We start from the raw sequence: 25,994 nt of genomic DNA on the forward strand, positions 1-25,994 counted from the left end.
TGTACGACACGCACGGTAAGGCACTCTCTCTCTCTCTATACATGTTTGTAATGTTTGTCGTCGTTGAGTAGGGCGAATGGATACGCCGGGAGCAGCGGAGCAACTGCCATTACATATATAGCCATATATCCTGGGCGGATGCTTTTGTTGCTATACATGTAGTATAGTCGAGCTGCTACACATCACATCTTTGGCTGGGCTCTTTTCCACCTCTCTCTCTCTCTCCCCCCGTCGCCGTTCGTTACCGAAAAGGGAAATAGACAGTAAGCTGCTGTACACACACCCACCCGAGCGCCAGTTTCCAGCATCCAGGAGAGAGTCGCAGGTGGTGGGTGGTGGAAATGGGGCGTTCGAGTGGGCGAGCCAGCTCCTCCAGGAGAGTCTGTGTGTCCGGCAAGCTCATCCGACAGTTCCCTAGTATCAACTCTGCATATTGGATAAAAAAAAGTCCCACCACCCGGATAAAAAAGAAAAAAATATGAAAAATTCAACCGCGAGTATATAAAAATAAATACACACACAAACCGTGAAGGTTTGGGGCTATATAGATTTACGTACAGCGTACAACTTTCTTTTGTGATCCTTTTTTTAAAAAAAGAAAAACATTTTTGTGACGATATGATCTGCGTCCATGTCTACAGAGAGAGAGGCAAAGAAATGGGAGAAGAAGAAGAATATAAAAGGAGCATATAGTGTCAGCCCACATTCTTTGGTTCTCCCCCATTCTTCCCGTTCTGCGCTCTTGGGTTGTCGTCGTCATCCGTCCATTCCGGCCGGCTGTGAAAGTTGGATCTCGCCGAGAGAATCTGCTGCTGCTGGGGCGCAACAATCAATACTTTGGAGGAGGTTCTCTCATCTCGTTGGCGGCGCTCTCTCTCTCTCCGGAGTGGCGCGGCTTCGTCCTCCTCCCCCCTTTTAACTTTCCTATACACACACACAGCAGCAGCAGAGAAGAGCAGTAGTAGTAGTAGACACACCACCACGCAGACAGATAGGGGGGCAAAAGGGAGAAGGAAGAAATGAAAGAGAGAGGGAGAGAAAAATAAAAAAGAGGGCGTATACTACATCAACTAGTTTCGCTACCTACAACACAGTCGCCAACCGAACTCGGCTCGGCCAACACAGACGGAGTGGTCGTCGTCGTCGATATACACGCGCACATGTTTTAGGTTAGATGTGGTCGCTAATTCATCGACTATAAAAACATTTTCTTTTGACGGTCAATCGGACCCTGAAAGAAAATTTTTTTTTCATTTTTTTTTGTGGGGGTGGGTGGGGTGGGGGGTTTCTAAGGTAATCTCACTCACGGAGTGGGGGGATCACTGATTGGAGAAGCAAGGAAACGAAAAAAAAAAAGATCCAACAGGCAGTTTGCCTTGCGTGTATGGCATGGGAGGCGCTGGCTTAGAACGCGATTGATTTGATTGACTGTGAAGAACCAACTGGAAGATCTCTTCTTCTGTCTCTTCTCTTCTCTACCCGGATGTCAACGGTAAGTGTATTACACTCTCTCTATAAGACTCTATCTGTATCTCTCTTGACACTCTCTCTCGCTGTCAACTCGTCTGGCTTCTTTTTTCTCGTTCTGATATTTAGACAGAAGAAAGACACAGAGGAGGAAGTCAAACAATACCGTTCACAGTAGCACTCTCTATGTAGAGGCAAGAAGTGAAATCGTGTTTGATGTGTGTATACGCGGCACACATTTCTAGAGCAGCGACGATAGACTTTTCCATTTCGCCCAAAATGTGTGTCTAGATATATTTTTCTGTATTTTTTGGGGGAGCCGGACCAATATTGGCAGAGTTTTTTTTTTTTATTGGACTGGAGCAAACAGCTGCCTGTCTCTGTGATTCCGCCAGTTTGACGCCATTGCCGTAGATAGGCCGTGCGCGCCGGATCCGATGGATTACATAAGATTAGATCACTCTCTTTCGCGCTTGTTTGACTCCATCCCCCCATTTCGGATTCTCTTTGATGGCGCTATACGCAACAAACCCCATCCACTCTTCTTGTATGAGATCAAAGTTTTCATTAAGATTCATCGCCACAATTGATCGGTTAGTTTCTTATAGATTTCCCTGCGCTCAGTGAACTGTGGTGTTTCAAGCTGTTGTGTTTCATTACACAGGGCGAGTCGTGTTTCGTGAATTCAATTAAACCAAGTCTCGTTCTTCTCTCATTTTCCTCTGCCCTATATAATCATTGTTTCAAAACGTTTTCCCCGAAATGTGCACGCAGTATAGGTACACACGAGAAGTAACCAGCTTAAGAACTGCTTACAGGTTTTCAGATTAAAATAGAAATAAGAACGGCGGCGGTGAGCGGTTAAACTGTTGGTTGTTGTTCAAACCGTTCATCTCCCCCCTAGTTCTTTTCGGGGCTTTGGTTTTTTTTCTGCTCTGGTTTCGCTCTGTTGTGTTTCAGTATGCACACACACACACTCTTCCACGCCATTGGACCATTACAAGTTGAGAGAGAGAGCTCTATGAAAAAAAAGGGGAAAAATGGAGAGGGCCAATTCCATCGCTTCTTCTTCTTCTCTTTGTTTGACTTCTTTTTATCACTCATTCCTTTCTTTCTGGATATTCCCCCTTTTTTGTTGCCTTGGCAATTGGTCCCGGCCGCTACTGTTGTGTTTTTATTGTGTCCTGGAGGAATGCGAATCGGCCAGGCTTTTGCTCTGATCGTGAGTGGGGTGTGATGATTTATTTGCACAACGCCGGCCCAGCCCCAGCGGCACTACTACAGTTGCTGGTATAAGAAGACTATGGGAAAGTGGAGAGAGTACGTACTTGTGTGTGTCACATCCTGGCGCTGCAGGATCTTCTCTCATTTATCTGCCTTTGTCTGCTGAGATTGAAAAGAAGAAGAAAAGGACTACAGACATTACATTACATTATATAATACCCGTTGGTTTTTCCCACCTCCCCCCATATCTCCTCCAACAGATGAGGCGTCCCATGTGGAAAATTCACTGCATGACGGTAGTTTTCCTTACCGGCATCAATTTCTACTTGCTGGTCAAACTGCTCCATTGCGCCGAGAAGACCAGCGACCACAACCGGACCAGCTCCAGCACGGAAGGATCGCCCGCCTCTTCCAGCCTCTTCGCATGGCAGTACGCCGGACAGCAGCGACATCCGCAGCTGGACGTCCAAGTCAGGGGACTCTGGAAGGGCCTGCAATTGCCGGAACAGCACCGGACCGAACAGGGGTCATCCGGCGGAGCCAGGAGCCCAGCCAGGAGCGGCCGTGAAGAGGATAAAGCGGCCGAAACGGAAGCAGCGATAGTCGATAGTTCCACTTTTGATTTGTTGATGCCACTCGGCCGTTGGGACGACAGCCGCAGTTTCGTCGTTCGAGACTTTGCCGTTACCGGCAAGCAGTTCCACAGCACGGCCGTTAGCCACAACGTGTGCTTGGCGACGCAATCATCTCTTGACCGGCTTCATTGGCTGGGCGAGTCATCGGACCACTGGCGGGGGGCGATTTCTCTGGCCATTTACTTGGACGACGAAGAGGTCGGCCTTTTCTACAAAGTCTTGACACACATGCGCCGGTGTCACTCTGACCTGCTGGCCAACATCGCCTTCCACGTCGTGTCGGCCGCTGGCCAATCTCTGACCCTTCCGGCCGCCTTTTCCGCTACCTTTGCTTCTTCCGCTTCCTCCTCCTCCTCCTCCTCCTCGGGCGGCGACAGTAGCAAGACGGAAACGGATGATGGCGACGAAGGCACTTCCGCTTCAGCTGGCCACCAGTCGACTCCGTTCAATTGTACGGGCCCTTCCGAGGCCCTCACCTGGCTCTTGAAAGAACGTCCGTCTCTCAGCGCCAAATGGGAATCCGGGCGACCTTATCCGCAGAATTTGATGCGCAACGTTGCCCGCAAAGGCTGCCCGAGTCATTACGTCCTTTTGCTGGACGTTGACGTCATTCCTTCCTACAACATGGCCGAGTCGCTGGCAGAATTCCTTGACCGGCCCTCGGTGGTAGCGCATTGCACTAAGTGCGCTTTCGTCGTGCCCACTTATGAACTGGACTATTCTGCTGATTTCCCGCAGAACAAAACGCAATTACTAACGCTGGAAAACCAGGGGCGGGCCCAGCCGTTTCATCACAAAGCCTTCCGCTACAATCAATTCGCCAGCAATTTGACCAGGTAGTTACTATATACATATATACCCCCACGTAGAGTGTTTAATTCGCCCCAAAAGTCCAATTATCCAGAATCCTATTAAAGCTTTGTTGCTATTCAGCCCATTTGAATGTGAATAGAGCCAGTCTCAGACAGATTGGGAAAAATTGTGCTGGCATCTTCTTTTCTTTTCTTTTTCTTGGCGTCGTCTGTTTCTTATATTCCCGTTGTCCTGTGTGTGTGTGTGTAACGAACCCCCGTTTATTATTATTTCCTTTCTCTCGCCCGTTTTCTCCGTAACTTTGTTCGGATTGGCAGATGGCGCCAGACTTCTGAAACGGACCAAGTGGTCATCAGCCACAACGTGACCAACTACGAGTTCTTTTACGAGCCGTTCTACATCGCCCGCGACGAAGCGCCGCCTCACGACGAACGATTCCTGGGGTAAATGACGCAATTAGATGAAATGAATTGGACTCGGCTTGAGATCCAGACTGATACAGCAGCAGTTAACGAAACAAAAGTTAAGGCTTTGGCAGCTCACGTTACTTATCACATTATATCCTCCCCCACCACCACCCCAAAAAGCTTTAAAAGCTATAGAATACTAATGCTCGGTGCTGAGAGTGTCTGATGATGTACGATCCGCAATCTCCACCCAAGAGATCCTGCTGCCGAGTGCACCAGCATCTAACTTACCTAGAGCGTTGTGTGTGTATGAAATACGGCCGTCAAGACGCCGCTCCGACATCCAGTATATTTCACCGATTCATACACACACATCAACTTTGCTCCTCCTTTGTTTCACACTCAGATTTCTCTTTTAAACCAAATTACGTGCATTGCTTATATTTAAAGAACATGCATTTCCTGGAAGTTATATTATACAGTTACTTATAATTTAATTTTTTTTTTTTTTACCCAGGTACGGCTTCACCAGAAACACTCAGGTAACGCTTCATTTCTCTCGGATACGTACTGTCATCTCATCACGCGGTAGTATATAAACACTCTGCGGTTTACAGTAGTTTTGACGATTTTTTCAATTGTCCGACCCCAAGTAAGTACATAAAGTGGTTGTGGGAGGAGTAATATGATGGCTGGCGATGAGGGTCCAACTATATATATATGTGCACAGTACACACACACCTCGTTAAAGATGCGCACTGATGCGGGTCCAGCAACTTGCAAACTCCTCGACGTGTCTACGTGCATTTAATGGGGTACGATGATAGGAGTCGCGTGTGCTGTCCATTAGCCCCGACCGCGTTTCGTGGCTGAAGTGATGCCATCAGACAGCAGCTAGAGAGAACGGAACTCATTTCCGTCCCTCATCTCCCCCGCCCACTCTAGATATATAATGCTGCTGGTCAACCCAAAGTTGCCATCCAAAGTCCCGCCGCCACCGCCGCACGCTAAATCAAAATCAAATTTCAACACATTTTCCGTTGTGTGTGTACTGCTGCTGCTCCTCCTCCTTGTGTACATATTACTATAGCGCCGCTGTTTGAATACTATAGTAGACCACTCTTGTTTGCTTTTGCCCCGGTGCTTTTGCCCGGCTGTTATTATTGGGATGTGCAGGTCTACGAAATGGCGTTGTCCGGCTGGAGTTTCCACGTCCTGAGTCCCATCTTCACCATTCACTGGGGGATGCAGATGAAACAGCGGCGTCCGGCTTGGAGAAAGACTCAGATGGATCGCAATCGGCGCCTGTTCGACGTCATTCATCACGAGCTGAAAGCCAAGTACGGCTTGCTCAACAAGAGCCCCGTTCGCTGGCATCCGAAACCTAACCAGCAGGCCGCCGCCTCCAGTGGCAACGCTCGAGTCAACGGCGACGCCGCCGCCAAACAGCAGCAGCAGCAGCAGCATCCGCTATTCGCTGCCGCCAAGTCAGCAGCCAGAACTTCGATCTGATCTGATATTTCCCAACAGCCCCAAAAGCATCTCGTTTATATTTAGTATATCTGCCCATCTCATACGTTTATCTTCTTATCTCTACTTCTTTGATTCTCCTTTTCATTTCGACAAATAACGTGACCATCATCCATCCAATTTCTTGCTCTTTCTCGTCCCTCGCTCATTCAAACCGGTGACCCTCGCTCGGTGGAATGACATGCGCCGAGCTCATTTTTTTCCGGATTCACGTCCTATCGTGTATTATACTATATTACATCAGACGCAAAGCGTTGGTGGGCGTATCGTTTCCCCCCTTATTGTACACAGTCAGAGTCTCTCTGCGCTGATCAAAAGGAACTTTTTTTCGGGGTTGAGATGAGCCAGCGACCTCGTCTCTCTCCGTTTCAACGAGTTTTCCACCGGCGGGGAGAGCCTTTCCTTCGTCGAGTTGTGATCCTCCTGAAGAAGAAGAAAAAAATCTAGTCAAAAGTCATGTCCCTTTGGCTCCAGCTGCTGCTGCATGCTCTTAAACAATAAAAAAAAAAGAGGAAAGAAAGAAAGAAGCTCATCCAATTATTTTCTATTGCTTCAAGAGCAAGATGCGTCAGTGAGTCGACTCTACCATCTAAAAACGAAACCCCTCTATCTCTCTCTTGCTCCTCTCAACTAACAAAATGAAGGTTCTCTGAAAAAAGAAAAAAAATTTGCATTTCCTTCAGCTGTTCTTACTTTATAGACTAATAACACACGCAGCGAGGCTGCTGCCCCGATATTATACAGATAACTCGCGCTCTAGTCGGCCTCTTCCAAAAAAATAAGAACTGACCGTTGAACTGTTCTATAATTCATAAGTATGGTTAAAAACAGATAAATTGCAGGAGACTACTAATCGTTATTTCTAAGCTCCCTGGCAACCTCGGTCCCTCATGGCTAAAATTTGCATGTGATTTTCTCTCCTTGTTGTACTGGATGAATGACTCCCGAAAAAACTTTCAGATTGTATACCGTGAAAACTTGAAAAAAAAAAGGATTAAAAGAAACGACGAGAAATGTATACTATTGAATACAAATGATGTAAATATCGTCCTATATCCCAGGGTATTCTACGCAACTTATTTTTCTCTTTGACAGCTAGTAGAAGAAAAAGTGGCGTCTGCTGTTGTTTGTTTTTATTTCAAAAGTGAGACGAAAGATAAGAAGCCAAACGGAATGATTGACGGTTCGAATTCGATTCAGCTTAAGGTAAAATTCAATTTTAAATCACTTATTGTACAAGTATGTTTAGAATGTTTAAAGTAATTCTGTTAAGTCATCATCATGTTGAATTGTGAAAACATCTTGATAGACACAAAAGCAACAAAAGTTAGTAGGCCTACAATTAAAAAATCTTTGAATTGAAATCATTTAATAATCTAAGTTGTGAAACCTACACAAGTTGTTTGTCAACAAATCATTCCAGTGTTGTTCCAGTTTACATCATCATTCCAGTTTACGTGGACAACAATCACATGTTGATTTTAGAAAATGTGATATTTTCATATTTTCTTACAGGTTTTCTTGATTTGTTTATTTCAACAGTGTAAATTTGCAAATGTAGCATCATTTTTTATTTCTAATGTTGATTTTCTTTAAAGAGGAACAAAACTGGAATAATTTGTCGACCTGTGTTGCACAATTTAAATAGCTGAATGCTTTTCATATTCAATAACATTTTCTCTCTAAAAGCAAAGTGGAAATAGAAAATGTTATGACTAATAAGAGGACCCTGCTGCTGCACCGGCACCTCCTGGTACAGAAGAAACCGGGAAAAAAGGCGATTCATTTTGAGTTTTGGGGGGAACTGCTGGTGAACATTCCCCTAGCGACAACTTTGGGGGCGGGTTATAAATAAGGAAATGACTTCTCGTCTCTCTATTAACATTGAACCGAGTTCAATCGAAACAGTTTGTCGAAACGTATACGTTTGCCGACACAAGAACGAAGAGAGAAAGGAGAGATGTAGCCATCTATACGAAACGAGAAGACGGCGGAGAAGTAATCAAGGGAGAGCACTTGATGTGATTACTGGCTGATTAGATTTTCAGCTCGACTGAGCTCTAGATCCCTTACACAGGAGACTCTCTTTCATTTTGCCGTGCAAATGCCCAGATAAAACAAAAACAAAAAAATGTTACGAGTCGTAATAGTTTTTTAAAAGAAGTATTTACACATAAAGATAACACCGAGAGAGGGGACTGTTTTTAACTCCGCTCCGCTATTAGCCAATACTTTTTTATTTTATTTTGTTTTATTTTATTTTATTTTATATTTTCAAACGATTTTCTCGATTGGTTACGCTCCGATCTCTCTCTCTCCTCCTTGAGTGCGTGATGTGACCGCCATCCTAACACGTCAGTCGGCTGGATGTAGCAGAAGGAACCTAATCTGAGTCATTGCGTCGTCGCGTCGCAAAATGCTAATGCACACCCGAGTCGAATGCATCACGCGGTTGAAAGTCCTGAAAGAAAGAAAAAAAGATGAGATGCGAGTTAGTTAAACTGCTGAGCTGCGGCATGGCTATATAGCTCGTACACTATATCCTATATTATGCACTTGAACGCGCTCTCTGCAGTCTAGGATCAGAAATAAAGCGACCATATTTTTTCCCTTTAAACTCTTGTCTAGACAGCATTCTTTCATTTTTAAATTCTTCCTGTTTTTTTTGTTTGTAAAGAGAATAGATGAAATTGTTGAAATCATCAAGGAAACATCAGCGCTCTGCCGACGGGTTATTAAAAAGGTTGGATTGTTAAAGGTGCTGGTGCTGGCTGGCGCCGAAGACGAAAATCAATGAACCAGTTAGTACACTTTCATAGTGGCTTGCTGTTGTACAGTAGACGATTGTATCGCTACACAACAAAAGTGGAAGAAAAAGAAGAAAGGGAGAAGAAGAAACTTTGCAGGTTGAGAGCGGCACGCGCGCCACTCCGCGCCGGCATCAGACTAAAAGTGTTGCAAGTGTATTCAATTATTCCGTTGCATAGCGAGAGAGAGAGAGATGGAGAAAGAAGAAAAAGGTAATAAAAAGCAAAGCAGAAGAGAGTCATCATCGCTGTATTGAATCTAAAATACATAAGGAAGAAAAGAGGGGCGGAATGGTACTCACGAAAAATAGGCGTGTCGAGTCGGACAAAAAAAAACTATTGCTCACTGCCGGCTTATTGCATCAGCGCTTTCTTTATTTCGATTTCCTCTTATGTTCTTCTTCTTTCATCATAAAGCATCACGATTCGATTTTAAGGGTAGGGGGTGAGAAAAAAAAAAAGAATTCCAAATCACGCAGCCGTAATTTTGTACACTGCTTTCACCCCCTTTTTTCTGTACACCCCTATACTCTTGTTTTGCATTTCAAAACAGCCCCGCCCTTTGGCGACTGAGAAAAGATTTGAATCTGCACGCATATAGGCCTCGGTCGGGTCGACTTGCTTTGTGGCCCCTAGACAATTTGGTACATATATGTCTAGCTGTGATGGCGTGGGGAGTCAACAAAAATTACGCAAAGTGGAGGCAGTCAACGTGTGCAGCAAGTTTTGTAGCGAGAGAGAGAGAGTGCATAATAGCACGAGCAAGTCCTGCACATCCGAATGCAATTATTCACTTTCTACTTCCCGGGTCTCGGAATAAGTTGAACGGACGATAATATTCCAACGCTTAGACATTACTCGGCTGCGTACCTCACAAAGAAAACAGCCGTGCTGCTCTCTCACTAGTACATCAGCTCTTTGCTCTTTTGTTTCCTGTGCTGTATTTACTTACTAGCTTGATAGAAAACCAAAAGAAAATAGAAAAACGGTTGTATAGGCTGGATGATGTGCAGAAAAAGCCCAACGCCGCGCTGGGTGATGAGTATTATTATTAAGAAAGTTGTTCGAATTTATAAGAAGAAGACCACAGAATTGTCGTTGACCGCTGCTCGATGCGGAAGCGCTATTATACAATATTTACGCAAAAAAAATAGTATTAGAGAGAGTTGCTTTACTATTACAATTTTCCCGGGCCGCTTGGTCTCTTTCATCCGTTAATGGACGTTATCCACGCTCACAATGGAAAGGCGTGAAAAGGATAGCAAGTAGAGAGAGAGAGAGTGCATCCATTACGGATCTAAACAATCTACTCCAAAACTCGTCCAGCGGCCGTGTAATCGGAACCTGTCGTCCGGAAACAATAAAGTCCCCCCCATCTTATTTGTTTCTTTTTTTTTACGACCCCGGAGCTCATTTTCTATTGGAGTTGAATTCCAGCGATTCAGCGCATTGTTGCTGTACATTCTCCGCTTCTTTTTTTTTTATTATTGCAAAAAAGAAAACGGCACTTAGATCCAACTGGGAGTTATATATATATATATGTACACTCGGAATAGCGGACATTTTCTTTTCTATTTTTTTACTCATCATGTGCTAATGAGTTTTTTGTGGATGAGTGATTTTTTCCCTCGTCAGCCGGTTGCATTGCGCTGAGACTAAAGCGGTAGTCGTTTCGGGACTTTTGTATATTATTACGTGTACACGTTGCTTCTTCTTCTTCCGCTTTTTTTTTTTACGTCGCCAGCCTAGAATGTTGGTAGCGCATGGGACTCGTCAATAAATCTCAGTTGTCCTTCCGCCGTCTGCTGGTCAAAAAGGAACAAACAAATCTCTTTTTTCCGTTCTTTCTTGTGGACAGTTCATTTACAGCGACGTTCAACGGCCCCCCCGAAAAAAAGAAAAACCTAATTGACTTTGGTCTCGACAGAGAAATTTGTCTTGTGACTATATGGTTTCACATAATTGGATTCACCAGTGGCGGCTGAACCAACATCAACATTTTTTTTCTTCTTTTCAGCAGGAAATGGATTGACAAAAGGAATTAAGCCGCAACTTTTCTTGCGCGAGAAGCGATTACCCGCATAGCAGAAAATGGAATTTTTTTAAAAATAAAATGACGACAGCCAATTTTTAGTTTAAAAATAACTCCCCTGCGGCTATTTCTGCATTAAACATAAACAAATCACAAAAGATAAATGTTAAAAGTTCTGTTTTGTATTTGAAATTCCCCCAGGTTGACCCCGACCAGCAGCAATTCATTCGGATAAGAAAATGCACTGATGGCGTGTGCTGCCGCCACCTAATTACGTCCATAGGCTATTTGCATATAAGGTGACTGACTGAATGGCGTCAACATCATTATCGGACCCCTGTTATTACTATTATTACACGGCCGAGAATGCAGCTCGCCAAGTCGCCAGCAAACATCCAAGACGTGCGCAATCTCAACACTGGGCGCCACCTTAGAGTTCTGAACAAAATCTCCGAGTCTCTCGAAAAATTCGTTACCGTTTTTCTCACCTTTCGGTGCAGCAACCACATAAGGGAATGCTGAGACACCCCATCGTGATGAGTTAATAGAGATACACTTCAATAGACACAACGAATTTTTAGGCCATCACGCTTCCACGCTCAAGACGGCGGCAAATATGTTGCCGCTGTACATATCCACACTGCCGGATGGCTTGCTGCAATTACAAGGTATATAGCCGAGTCTTTTTCGAGAAAAGAATAGGCATTTTTCTAGTCTTAATGATTCCTTTTAAGACCACCATCAACAGCAACGAAACGCTTGTCTATGATTTAAAACAATAGTATACATTCTAACATTTCCGCATGCATCCGCCCATTTGCATAGAGCAATCGACATCCGGGAGTTTCTTTCTTTTTTTTTTGTTGTTGTTCATTCCACAATGGCTCATTAGGCTTGTATTCCTGGAGGGTCTTATTGTGGTGGTTTTGGTCTTATAAGTAATTATCTACGGGTTTCGTGCAGATTTTTATTTTTATCTTGGCTGTGTAGGGGAGGGCTTAGTGTTACTTGTTGAGACGAACTATTTGATCCTTAAGTAATCCCGATCCGTTCAGCGGATGTCGAGCGCAGGTGAGAAAACCGCATTTATCGTTTTTGAGCGGTTTGAATTTAGGGCAGAGGTCGATTTTTTGTGGTTTTCTATCGATCTCTTTGTTGGGAATTTATTGCATCCCAACAGTGATCGACATTATTGCTATTGTTAATTCTGTGTAATTTGTAGGGACCTCAACAGAGGGCCCCAATTTTACCCTCTCTTCCCATTCAATCTATTGTTCCCTACCCTACTCAACCCTAAACCAACTATTGAAATACCAAAATGCTGTATTATACGGCAGTGTGAAATATAAGGACGAACTAGCAACAACAAAGGTGTCATCTCTTATCTCAATCTTGGAAGTTGAACGGTCGACACCGCCAACAAGAGTTCCATTTCCAACATGGTCCTTCGAACCGGAGTTTTCTCCAACCAGTGTTAATTTTTGCAGATATCTTCACATAAAGGAATTCAAAGAAAGTGGAAAAGACAGCAGAATTTAATTCGGCACCACGAATCTCCGAAGACCGAGCAGAACAACAAACAAAAAGGCTAATCAACTTAATCAAAACATTAATTTAAACTAATTATCTTCTTTTCGTACTCTCAGCAGCTCCTTAGGAGCCACCTCCAACTCACAATGGCTCCAAATTACGCAAGAACTTTAATTAAAAAGCATATCACCCGTATCATTAACCTCGTCGAAACGTACAAATCAACAGAAATGACGTTGGAAGCGTTTATCGAAGTCGAAAAATTAGAAAAAAAGCTAGATGGATTCTACAAAACTTATGAGATATTCTCAAAAAGGGTCCAGGCTGAAATGTACAAAGAAGGCGAAGACCAAGAAGAGATCAATGCAGACATCGACACCATGTACCAAACAATGGACGATGTTATTGTCGCCAAAATTCACATCTTAAAGAAAAAACGAAGAGAATGGTTAGACAAACTCGAAAAGGAAGCAGATGACGAAGAATGGGAGAAGGACAGAGAAAGAATGCTCCAAATTCTCCAACATCAGGCAGCAACCCAGGCAGCAAACCAGGCAGCAACCCAAGCACAACTCAATCGGGACATAATCAGTCAGGTGATCGCAGCCATCTCAACAGCCTTTTCAGTGCCCGTCGCTCCAGGAGATGTCAACTTATCACCAACAGCTTCTCAGGAGCCAGCTTCTCAAACAAATCCAGTAATAGAGTCAATTCTCAAAACCCTCTCAACATCTCAATTTGCAGCAGTATTAGTGCCAAACCCAACTCCACTAGAAGTGTCGTCGCTTACGACAACAAGCTGTAGTTTTCAAAACACCCCTTCATACCAGTCAAAAGAAAATATCCAGACGGAAGAAAAAGAGACTGGAACGGCCAGTCTCCCTCACCCACCGAAAAAAGGAGACTCACTCTCGGATTCTCCGGATGGGCCAGACGGATATCCCGACAAAAAAAGGTTTGAAAGGAACGAAATAAAAGAAAATAATTCCTTTGTTTCAAAGTTAGAAAACTCAGCAAATCTGGAAGGAGCAGAAAAAATCCCATCATCGAACGCGAAAAGTTGCTACAGCGACCAAAACGTCAAATCAGCCCAGTCAAAAGAAGTCCCGATGGAAAAGGAGCCTGGAACAGCCAGTCTCCAACAACGACCAAAAAAAGGGCTATCAATCTCAGATATTCCGGTCAAATCCAGTGGAAACAAAGACGAAAAAAGGTTTGAAGACGAGCTGAAAGCAACTAACCTCAAATTTGCAAACTTAGATGGTGTAGATGCAGTGGAGTCCAAAAATCTCTTGAGCTCCTCTAGCAACGAAAAAACTGCTTGCACACTCATTATTCAAGAAGCTCCAGCTACTCCGGCAGAAGCTCCTCGTCCTCTCATTATTCTAGAAGCTCCAGCTACTCCGGCAGAAGCTCCTGGTACTCTCAATCTTCAAAAAGCTCCAGCCAATCCGGCAGAAGCTCCTCACTCTCTTAGTCATCAAGAAACTCCTACTTATCAAGCAGAAGTTCCTGACACATTCAATTGTCTAAAAACTAAAGATTCAATTATTAGGATTCCGCCAGCCGGCTCCAAAGAAAAGGATATTCCTACCTTTCTTTTTTTCCCCTCGGGAAGGCCAGCTGCATCGCTGGAAACACTTAACTCTTTTCCGAGTCAACTTAAACAAACCAACTTCTCTTCTTCTGGAAATTTATCATCGTCGCCAGAAATCCAGGAAGCTTCGAAAGAAAATCCTCAAGAAGCCGCTGCATTTGTCAATTCAACAAACGTAGAAAGCAACCAAGAAATCATTCCGAAGTTCAGATCGCCGTGCAGTCAAGCAGCAATTCTTCCGGAATTGGCCAATCAACAAAACTCAATGAAACGGAAGCGCTTGGAGCCAGTAAAACCAGCTCCTAAACGCATCTCAAGGTTACCAAGTATAGAAGAACATCTCATCAACCAGTTGCTGTTCTCTTATTCGTTAACCCAGGTACCAAACAAAATCGTTTCACATCTACTAAAAAATATTCTTGTGTTAAAGGACATTGAAGAAGATTCCAACACACACCAATCGGTATGGGATCCTGGTGGCAAACTTCCAAAGAGTCAGCCAACTCTCAATCGGAATCAAATGGAATGGACAATTAACTGAATCCGTAGCCAGTCAACGAAACAGCTCCTCTTAATCCAGGCCATCCATCTTCAACCGCATTTTCAGATCTCCAATCCAACGGATATCAAGTCGATCAGGATGTCGAGCCAATTGAACGGGCTCTACTGGGGAGTGTGTTGGGAATTTATTGCATCCCAACAGTGATCGACATTATTGCTATTGTTAATTCTGTGTAATTTGTAGGGACCTCAACAGAGGGCCCCAATTTTACCCTCTCTTCCCATTCAATCTATTGTTCCCTACCCTACTCAACCCTAAACCAACTATTGAAATACCAAAATGCTGTATTATACGGCAGTGTGAAATATAAGGACGAACTAGCAACAACAAAGGTGTCATCTCTTATCTCAATCTTGGAAGTTGAACGGTCGACACCGCCAACAAGAGTTCCATTTCCAACACTCTTAAAGAAGTGTCGTCTGCTATCATCGGTTTTGTTAAAATGAGATGAAGTTTAAGATTAGAACTTAGAAGCAAAAGGGGAATGATGACATTCCAAATTCAGCTAAAGGTAAAATACAGTTTAAAATTATTAAATGTAATTGCTAGTTTAGTCAAAAGTATTTACATGTTTACAATCTATGCACGAAAGCAATTGTGTTGACATGCAAAACCATGGTAAACACACAACATTTTCTATTTGCTCTTTGCTTTTAGAGATAAAAGCTACAATATTAATAATGATCTTAATTGTGAAACAAACATCTCTTGTTTGTGGGCAAATCATTCTAGTATTGTTTCTGCAAAAAATTCACACATGAAAAACAATTACGTTGATGTTAGAAATCATGGTAAACAGAAAAATTGTCATCTTTTTTATGCAAGTTGTCTTGGACTGTTGCAATCTTCAGTATTAATCTTCTGTTCTGTGTAGTAACAGTTTTACTTTGAATCGTAGGATTCTAGCTTGCATTTAATATTAAGAATTTTCTTGGTGGAACAACAATGGAATGATTTTCATCGTATAAAAAATGTTGTAACTCTAATTACTGAAAGCCTAAAAGTGCAACTAGAAAATGTAATGACGAAGAGGGGCCTGCCGACATACCGGCACCTCCTCGTAACTTATGGGATGAGCATGTTATTTTTGAGGATATGACAAACAACCGCAAGAAAAACAACTGCTCGAGGTTTTAAGTTTCGCAGCTTTCTCTTCGTTTCATTTGTCGCTTTTTTTTATTCGCTTGAATCGCAGATGAGAATCCGTTTCTGTTCCGTCCTTTTTCCGTCCGTAAAAAAAAAATGAAGGAGAACTGTACATATCGACGGCTGAAATTCGATCGAAAATCACATGCGCATACCGCAAATCCCAGTTAGAATTCGAAAAAAAGAAGAAGAAGAAGAGAAACGAGAACGAAAATATTGGGAAATATTTTGACGGCAGTACGGCGTCATCTGTTTCATACGTGGTCAGACAGCAGGTGCGCATCTCAATCCATAACTAGTTTTAGCCCAGTCCATATCTATATTACCCCCGCTTGTCTATCTGGTTCTCCAACCTAATTCGTCACTCGAGCCCAATGAAACACACAAGAGAAAAAAAAAGACACACAATCCGTCTCTACATTCGTGGTAGAGAGAGAAACATCGATCTTATACGACCTCCGCCAAGGCCGGCGGCCGAACATGTCCGTCAAACACGTGGCGTCATTTCGATAGCCATTCTTTTCTTAGAAGTCGTCGTTTCCTGCTTTATTCACAACTGGCTGTTTTTTTATTTCTTTTATTTTATTTCTTTTACGTTTATTTTTGTCTCTTTCGCCATACCAGTATAGCATATTTATGTTGCTTATTAGCTATAGTTGTATCTAAGTAGTACTTTCCAAAGTAACAGCAGGCGAGGCCCGGCTGTTCATTTGACGGGACAACCGGCCATTCAGTTCATGTTAAAGAAGAAGATAAACCAAAGAAAACAAAACAGGGAATATATACCGTGCTGCTGCTGCTGGTAGTATTGTCAAAGAGGGACCCTTCCGCATGAGAGTCTACTTTCCGTATTAATAGTTGCCGAACACAAATACATACACGCTGTACAGCCTATAGTCTATACTGTAAGCGCAATAATAATCTGTAATATAAGATGAGAAAAGAGCCGGAAAGAGAGAGAGAGAGGGAGAACAACGTGCTGGGCTTTAGTCATGGCCCGTCTTGTGGAACGACGACCTAACGGGCTGATCCACAAGCACAGTTTCTTCTCCTTCACTACCGGCATCACAGCACACCCATCGCAACGTATGAGTGGCTCACAATCTCCACGTAATCTTCGCCTTAGCATGTGAAGCGTTTCATCTCCTCTCTCTCTCTCTCTCTCCCTCTATACTGTACATACATATGCACGTCGTCGACATCTGTCCCGACCATCTGTCGCCCTGCGCATCGTTTCTTCTTATTATTTCTTTTCGGTTTTAGATTTCTTATAGTACAACACGCCTTGCATGGAGAGAGAGGGAGAACGAACGTCTTTTTTAGATCGCGTACCCACCGGTCGTCGTACTAGTCTTTTTCGTCCTCATCAATCTGGCTCGTTCTTCTTCTTCTTCTTTTTTAGCCAGAAGAGAGGAAAAACAGTAATCCACCTTTTTTATGGAAATCCCTGGCCCAGTGCCCGCCCTCCGTACTCCTTTTTGGGACCGTAGACTCACCTGCGCTGGCAGATGTTACTAGTCTCATCATTGTCGTGCTTGCTGGTTTCCCATAACGAATGCGCTGGCTGCATAAATAAGCGAGAGATAGAGAGAGAGAGAGAAGGTAAAGTAGGAAATTGGCGAGATGGGCTCCTTATTAACCGAGTTTATACATGTTCAAAAGCATCGTTAAATCGAGATTGACCCGAGGCAACAGCATGCAGGGTGTCGTGATTTTCATTCCCTTATAGCCTTCATCAGGCAATTTGAATTGGGCAGTTTCCAACAATGCTACACGAATGCGTTTACGTTGTTGTACACGGCGCGCTGTAGAGTGCTGATTGAAATTTGATGAATCCGTCATTCCCGTCAGGCAATGAGGCAGAAAAACGAAACAACTCAAAAATGAAAAGAATCGCTTAAGACATTCTCCTTTTTTTAGGTTTATTTTTATTTCTATTTAATCGGCAGTTCAAAGACCAGACGCCCCCAAAAATATTTTTTTCCCCTTTCTCCCAAACGACTGGGAACCCTGGAGGCCGTTTTGGTCATGTCGAATGCCGCAGTCACCCAAAACTCGAGAAACGGTTTGCCCAGCAGCAGCAGCCGGGTCCACAATCTTTTAATATCATTTCCCTGAATTTGTCTTGGTATAATGTTAGTCTTTTTGTTATTTTGTCTTCTTCTTCTTCCCTTATTTTTTTTTTCTTATCGCTCTCTCAAATTACCGCATCTTTGTTTTTATTCATCTGATTTCACAGCGTATAAAACACACGCACTCCGTTGGATCCGAAGAGATGTGATCGTGTCTATTCGTCTAACTGTATAGCGGTGGATTCGAGGACGCTACCAATTATACAGCCGCGCCGCCTTTTATATTCATCCCCTGCGCATTAAGAAGAAGAAGAAGAAGATACTCATGAGAATCTCCTCTCCTCATTTCTACCTAGATAGCGTGATTCATGAAATCTGGCATGGCTCTCGAAAATGCTGGGGAAAAAAGACAACAAAATTAAGAAAGAGATGCCGGACGATCAACGGGATTCCACAGCCGCCAACAATGCGGGACCCAATAACCAAGGAAATAGATACACATACCCAACGTCAACCTGCAAGTATGACCAGAATGAACGTCATGCGTCAAATAATAAAAAGGACAATTACTAATTGTCTTTTTTGATTAAGATCATTCCTGAATAGCTGGCGGACCTTGCAAACTCCAATGTCACTCTTTCATTTCTAACCAATGAATTTCTGCCCTTTAATCTTTTTTCATCTTTCGCCGGTTTATTAAAGAAAGAAGAGTATAGGTGTCGGGAAATTCGGCCGGACGAGATAGGAAGTGCTACTTTGACTGAATTTGCTTTCGACTTATTCACGTTTTTGCCTAGTTCTGTTGTCCCTTAAACGAGTTTGCAAAGCACCACCAGTTGGCTGCGGGGGTTTTTCAGTCGAAAAAAAGAAAGAAAAGGAATAAAAAACGCAGCATGTTGGTGCTGCTGCTGTTGTTGATGTTGTTGAGGAAGACCGTCGTTCCTCTTCTTGGCAAGAGGCGGGAGGTGCGGCACAGAGTGCGTCTTACGGCTTTATGTGTAGGTTAGAGCCACGGATAGCGGTTAGGGGGACGGGCCTTCTCTCGGGTTCGCTTGGTTGGTTGTACCCGGCTGTGTTTCTCTCTTTTTTCGTCGGGGGCCCCGCTTTCAAATATCACTACAACCTGCTGGTGGACGTCAGTTACACATCAGATGCCGGCCCGTTCGACTCCTCCAAGGTACAACAACACTGCTTCCAGCCCAAAGAAAACACACTCCAATCTAACTTTGTTTTTCCAATTGTTTTCTCTGTTTTTTTGTTGTTGTCCGCAGTGTTTCTCTTTCTGTGACATTTTTAGTCCTTGCTGGCCTTCGTTCGTGTTCCATTCATTCATTGACGGCGAGTGAATCGTTTGACTTGTGAACCTGAACAAAACCCAGCAGTGCCTTAACGTCGGGAGTCGATTGAATTGAAGAAGCGACTCAACTGGTTGCACAAAATGGAATTGCTGGCCAGTTTGTTCAGCCCGATTCAGATGGGGCACATCAGAGATGTCACCAAAAGTGTCTCGCTGGAAGATGTGGCCGAAGTAGCCACGTCCAGCTTCCGCTCCATGGGCACAACTCGCGAAGACTCGCTCGTCTTCGTCCTGGGTCTCCTCAACCTCGGCACCGTCCTATGCTACGCCATCTACTCGCAAATCTTCAAGCCGACCCGCCGCGGCTCCTCGACCATGGACGAGAACCACTTTGTCATGAAAAAGATTCAGACGATCCTCGACGAGCTCGTCCTCCACGTCCACACCACCACCTACTACCGCAGCTCTTTGGAGAGGAACCAAGAGCTGGGCAAAGAATTCACCTCGAAACGAGAGACCAGCGTCCGACCCCGATCCTCGTCCGATTCCTCATCCATCCGGAGTCTTTTCACCATTTTCGATTGGCCGGAATCGGTCGCCTACGGCGAGAAAGAGCCGCCGTCGATTGAGCAATTTGAATCCAAGCGATCGTCGGATGACTATGAAAATTATCTGCAACGAGAGGCCAAGAAGATGATCCAAGAGTGGCTGTCCTTTTTGGTCCAGTCGACCACAAATCCTTTCAACAGCCGGACAAAGCGCCACACGATGATTCCGTTCCCGAACGCGTTCCGGCGCAACGCCACTGGTCGACGTCGCCCGTGGTCGCCGTCTTCCTCAATCAAGAAGCGAATCGGGACGACAATGTCAACGATGGCGCCCATATCCACATGGAAGCCGCCGAGTCGCGCTCTGTCAAAATCGTCGCCAACGACGTCGACTGCCGAACCGCAACCGGAATGGACATTGAATCACGAGGCAATGTCTCAGCTCCGCCGACCGCAGATGAAACGGCTCGTTGCGGCTGCAACTGGTGCGGAAGCAGATGGCCGACTCCTGGCGGCTGCGCAAGCTGCTGTTGTTGCTGCTGCAAGGCCCACCTCTGGTGGACCGGACGTGTCTCATCCAACCCACCAAGAAGACGTTCCCGTTCTGCCTGTCCTGGCGCTTTTCCCACACAGCACCGTTAGTGCAAGAGGCGCCAGCAGCGGCCAATTCAAAAGCGGACGGGCCACTAGCAGCCGGAGCGGACTCAGGCTCAAGAATGGATCGCCGGAGAAGCCGGAAGACAAATCAACCACCCAGCCGACGACGACAACAACGACGACAACAACAACAACTGCAAAGACGACAACAACCACAGAGGAAATGAAATCACAATCGGAACCGAGACACATTCCTTCCGAATTCCGCCAGCAGATGTACAACCGAAATGCCATGATGGAATCAGATTCGCCCTATGACCTGGAAGACTCGGCTTCGGACGTTCACCCGATCGAAGAGGACGGGCTAATCGTTCGATTTATGCGCCTCATTCAGCAGACCACACCATTGGCCATGGACGTTTTGGACGTTTACAAGTCAAGGAGCAACGCCAAAAATTCGCCTCAATCATCTGAGCCTAAATGCCTGGAACGGCTCTTGTGTCAGCTCAATCAAGACTGGAAGGGCAGAGGTTCCGTTCCAGCAGCCATGGCCCCGTTCTTCAGGTAAATAAATAATCACGCATTTTTTTTTCTTTTTATACTAGCCGTGGAAATCTCGCCCCACAAAAGAACAAACAAAATTATTATTTTAAAAACAAAAAAAACCTCCGTCTCATCATCGTGTTTATAGTGTAGATAAAATGCCCCCGATATTCACTTGGCCGATTCGGGTCTGCGCCGCCGACAAACTAGGCAAGGTTAAAACATCAAAGCCTTGGCAAGAAGAATTCACGAGAGCAAACGCGCTTCATCCCTTGTGCGCGGTTGTACCGTTTCTTCTCTTTTATGACTTTAGTTCTTTAACTTCTTTTGGGCTCTCTCTCTCTTCTCTTCTTTTGCTTTTATTTGGCCGTTCTCGTTGTTATAGAAAAAAAGAACGAACAAGGGAATGAAATCACATCGTTACGAAAACAACGGATGCAGTCTAAGGCAACCAACGACTGCCGAAAATAAGAAAAGAAAGCGCTAGACGTATAAGTTGGCATATAACCGACCAAGTAGCACTAGCTTTTTTTTTACAAGTAGAAGTCATATAGTCCGCGTCTATTGTTCCCGTCGTCTTGTTTTCACTGGCTGTCCACATCCCTCGCGTGAAATAAGAAAGAAAAACAAGTGGACGCGGCAGCCAAACAACAACAGATGGTCTTTAACGGCTGAACGTTGACATCACGGGAATGAGATTGGCATAGATGGGGTGTGCAAGGGAATTTCTACCAGGGTGAACATAACGGACCGAAACTCTCTTCGCCACTGCTTCTCAATCGCTTCCTCCCCAAAAATGCCAGGAATTGTCCTTTTTCTTTTTATTATTTCTTCTAGTTCTGTCTGTCGGAACTTTTTTTTTTAGACGAAAGGATTTCTGCGTGTGTGTGTGTGTGTGTTTTTCACAGCAAACCACACGAGCCATCTGCTTAGATTCCGTTTGCCACTTTTTCTTTCCGTAGCGTATATGCCACCAACGTCCGCTACTTGCGTAATCATTTTCCCTCTCTGTTGTTTTCCACAGTTTCCAGTTAGGTTATAACTTTCCCGTATTGGGAAACGGGCGGGAAGGACGCTCCCGTAATTTCTCCAACTATCAGGAAGTGATTAATTTTGATGTGAAGCTCTCCCCTTCGCTGTTTGAGGTTTGTTTTTCTTTTCGTTTTCTTCCACAATGACGCGGCGACGAGCAGTTCTCATCTGGTCTTTTTTTATCACCAATCGCATCTTGGAAATATAGTGTCTAACGGGCCCCCGTTGAAATGAAAATAGAACAGCCTGTTAGCGAAAGAAAAAGAAGAAGAAGAAAACTTTCGTCGTAATCTATAAAGCCGTTTGCTCGAATAAAGGCGCGGGAACAAACACGACGACACACACGTTATTATTGCCATCGCCTTCCGTTCGCTTTTCATTCACGACTTCTCCCCGGTGCGATAAATCCAAGCGATTCTAACGAGGAACAAGTCAGCAGCAGCGTCTTCGCCTAAAAATAAAATTGTAGAAAAAAGTGGGAGAATAGAATCACGACAGAGGAAAAAGGAAAAAAAAATAAAATAATCATCTTTTCCTTTGGTGCTACTTATCATCAACTTATGTCGACTTTGGAGCATGTCATCATGACCGATTCGCTCTAGTCGAGTTTTCCAACAACCGTTAACTCGATCTCGTTCCCTTTTTCTTTCTTGTCGTTTTTATATATTTTTATTTTTTGACTGGCCATCTTCCTCTCGCCCTTGACGATACCTGACCGATTTATTCTGCCCGTCCTGGCCGATATTTTTCCCCCCGCCTGCTGTTATAATATTCGCCCATGCCAACAGCGGCAACAGGTATTTCTAAAAAGTAGCACCTGTGTGATTTCGCGTGTGAAGCAACCGTTTTGTGATTCGTTTTGGGATTCCGGCGAAACAACAGTACATACGAATGACGCCTCGACGTTCTTCTTCATCTTGACGCTCCGGTCGTGCGGAACAGATTGAAGGATGACTCGGCCATCCGGTCTCCTTCTTCTTCTTCTTTTTTTTTTTATGGAAAAGTAAACTAGTCGCAAAGTTGGTCATCGCCATGACCGTTAACGGTGCATAAACAGCTTGATCATCGCCCGACTCATCAGCTAAACATTTAACCGCATTTCACTTAAATGGCGGACTCGACTCGACAAAGTTTGCACGTTTTCCTCCTCCTTTTTTTTTTTTTTTTTGCTCATTTCACGCTCGCCTGCTATGGGGCGCTGTTGTAATCCCGCGAGAGACCTTTTGATTAATCACGTCTAACTAATCCCACACGTGTTGGCAATCTTTACCGGCCAACGCTTGAACGGATCGAAGGATTCTTGGCGGGAGGGCGTCACGCACGATGTTATCCTGTGAGTAATTCCCCAGTCTCCCCGCTATACCACCACCACTACTGACGACCGCCACCATCAATTTTCTAACGGAACTTTGTCTCTAATTTTATTTTCTCTCTCTCTTTCTCTTTAAGTGATTGTGTAAGATGCCCAGGCAAAAACAGAAAAACAACAACTGCACAGCAAGATTGATATTATTTATTAAGTACATAATTCTTCTGGAACGAGTGGCCGAGTAACGAGGTCGCGGAGAACTGTTCGGCTGTCAAATCAGCGGTCGTCAAATCAAAGCCAAATGGGGTAGATACCATTTTTCAACGAGCATTTTTATACGTATGAAAGATGAGTCGCTCCACTTTTCATGTGCCAGCATCACCGTGTGCGGGCACAGATAAATGGGCCAAACAGCAGCAGTCAATGGATGGAGGGGGGATGGAGGGAAGAAAAAAAACACGGCGTCATTGCCGTAAGGCACATCACTATTTACGTAAGAAAATGTTAATTTGCTTCCTTGTAGAGCGGAGGAATGCCGTGAAAGAAAACCAACGGGGGTTAACACGGGGTAACAGAAGTGAAAATTTTTTCCAGTCGGCCAAGAGCCAAAAAGAAAAGTGGATAGGAAGGTTTTTTGATACCTGCTGAATCAAGATATACCGCGTGTCTAATATTCCGGCTATGTAATATCTGTTAAATATGCAAATCACCACTACAACTGACAAGTCATAATGGATGGAGTTGCGCGCTAGTTTTGTCTTGCTCATGTCCTCACTCTGGGCAAAAGTAAGCAGACGAGTGTGGTGTGTAATTACAGGGAGCGTTGTGGGTTACCTGATGCTACCCGCATAGGAAGAGCAAGAAGAAATAAATGATGCAACACGCCAACAGAAATACCTGTATAACTGATAACAGTCTTTCACGACCCAACAGTTAGAGGCTTCAGTGACATCCATCTCACCATCTGTTATTGGCGCATCGACAACTTTTTCTTGGAAGTCGTCGCTGACAATTAACACACACCTACCGATCCGCCTCTTTTGGGTCATGGCTGGAAGCAAGCTACAATCAGTCTCGACTATTCATTTGATTCATTTTGATTTATTTTGATTTATTTTGATTTATTTTGATTTATTTTCTTTTTTGGTGCTTTTCAGTATCGCGATGGGATGGTTGATGGACAGATCCACCACTCCGAATCTTTCTCACATTCTGATGGCCGTTCGGGCCGGTTGGATAGGCAAGCAATGCGCTTCTCTTTATCCTCGTTGCTCTAATCCCGGACGCCCTCAGTGGACTGTGGCCCCGTTGCACGATGACTCCCTGAACTTGCCCAGCATCGGTCAACCGCCCGTCAAAGTTCGACCGCCTCTTGATTTCTTCGCTTTCACTCCCACGCCTTCGACGACCCTCTTGGACAGCACATTGCGGCCACCTTCCTCTTCGGTGAGGGCGATTCCTTCAGTCAAACCAAAGGTTCCTCATCCGTCAGAATCGAGCGACTTGCGGACAACGACATCGTCATCGACGGCCAATAAGAAAACATCCTCGACCACTGACTGGGTCCGCGAGAGTGTCCAAAGTGATACGAACGGAGTCTGGGACAAGCATTCGATCGAACTGGGAGAAGAGGAGCAAACGACTTCCGCTCTGCTTAGCACTTCGCTGCAAGTCGACAGGAACGGAGAAGCAGGTGTCTCGGTCAGCAACGGACCGGCGGACAGCGTGAAACCGTGGGGCAAACCGAGCCGGTTCTCAGGCGTGGACGACATCGAGCTTAGTGATATTGTGCGAGGCGTGTACTCGACAACGACAGAAAAGGATCACCAGCTGGACGAAGAGGAAGACGAAGAATATGACGGCGAAGAGGAGGAAGAAGAAGAGGAAGAAGGAGAAGAAGAGGACATTGAAGAAAACGAAGAGGATCCAAATCCATCCACCAAGAAACCGGCAGCGCATTACCAAGAGGATAGCATCCTTCACGATTTGAATAGGAATCATTTCGTTGAGAAACCAGTGTCGGAAAATCCTGCCAAAATCAAGGACACCTACGAAGGTTTGCGCTGAAATTAAATCGAATTTTGGTAGACAAATGACGACTCATTATTTGTATTTTAAATAGAAATTCAAAAGAAAAAAACGCATCGACTTGAAATGGTTCCAAATAGAAGCCTAGTTCATCCGTGGCTGTCGGAACCAGTTTGGGTACCGGAAAACACTTGGCCGACCAAGACTGATGGTAATCGCCTCCGATCGGATGAGGAAAATGAAGACTCCGGCGATCGACATCGCGACAGAGTATCATTTGGTCACGAGGTAATACTTCATAAATTTACGAAAATGCCGATGACTTCACTTCAATTTTCGTTCTTTTCCTTTTGAATAAAATTACAGGATGCCGTAAAAGACGTCAGATTATTTGATTTTGCGATGCAATATCTACGAGATCGATCGGCGTAAAGGTCACCGTGTTTGTCATCAAGAATCATCATGCGTATTTATTTGGAGGATAGAAAAAATGTGACATTTTTATCATGGGTTTTTGAGTTTATGGTAATATCTGTAATGCGGAAGTGGTGAAGGGACTGCACTTTTTTTTTTCAACCTTTGAGTTACGTACCATACTTGCATCTGTTGATTCTGTTCTCCCCATTTCCTTGAGTTTCTTGTTCTAGATTCCATTTCACGTTCACAATCTAATTGTTATTGTTTCAAGATTAACAATTGAAGTCGTGTTTGCTGTTGTTTATTTAAATTGTTGACTATTTGATTATTGTTTACTATGTTTGTGTGTTTGTGTGAGTTTTTATTAATAAACGTCTATAAAAATGCTTAAATTTAAATGA

General features: G+C 44.3%; 2 protein-coding genes across 5 annotated transcripts; both read left to right on the forward strand.

Moving 5' to 3' along the window:
• Nucleotides 1–1,019: 1,019 nt before the first annotated feature.
• Nucleotides 1,020–7,137, forward strand: LOC124192679 (beta-1,4-glucuronyltransferase 1-like). The gene is made up of 5 exons (XM_046586122.1): nt 1,020–1,492; nt 2,952–4,162; nt 4,457–4,582; nt 5,064–5,088; nt 5,723–7,137. The coding sequence occupies exons 1-5, from the start codon at nt 1,484–1,486 to the stop codon at nt 6,056–6,058; spliced, it is 1,707 nt and encodes a 568-aa protein (XP_046442078.1). The 5' UTR covers nt 1,020–1,483; the 3' UTR covers nt 6,059–7,137.
• Nucleotides 7,138–7,189: 52 nt separating this feature from the next.
• Nucleotides 7,190–25,985, forward strand: LOC124192673. Of its 4 annotated transcripts, XM_046586111.1 has the most exons (7): nt 14,901–15,115; nt 17,990–18,343; nt 18,414–18,999; nt 19,094–20,828; nt 24,306–25,204; nt 25,271–25,464; nt 25,543–25,985. In XM_046586111.1, exons 4-7 carry the CDS (start codon nt 19,261–19,263, stop codon nt 25,606–25,608), a joined length of 2,727 nt encoding a protein of 908 aa, XP_046442067.1. In that variant the 5' UTR covers nt 14,901–15,115; nt 17,990–18,343; nt 18,414–18,999; nt 19,094–19,260; the 3' UTR covers nt 25,609–25,985. The 4 variants fall into 4 exon arrangements, with proteins under 4 accessions (XP_046442065.1, XP_046442067.1, XP_046442064.1 ...); XM_046586109.1 differs by lacking the exon at nt 14,901–15,115 and adding an exon at nt 7,190–7,282 and having other exon boundaries at nt 18,414–20,828; XM_046586108.1 differs by having other exon boundaries at nt 15,016–15,115; nt 17,990–18,999.
• The last annotated feature ends 9 nt before the right edge of the window (nt 25,986–25,994 follow it).

Source organism: Daphnia pulex, chromosome 4, assembly GCF_021134715.1.
Source record: "Daphnia pulex isolate KAP4 chromosome 4, ASM2113471v1".
Taxonomy (NCBI): Eukaryota; Metazoa; Arthropoda; class Branchiopoda; order Diplostraca; family Daphniidae; genus Daphnia; species Daphnia pulex.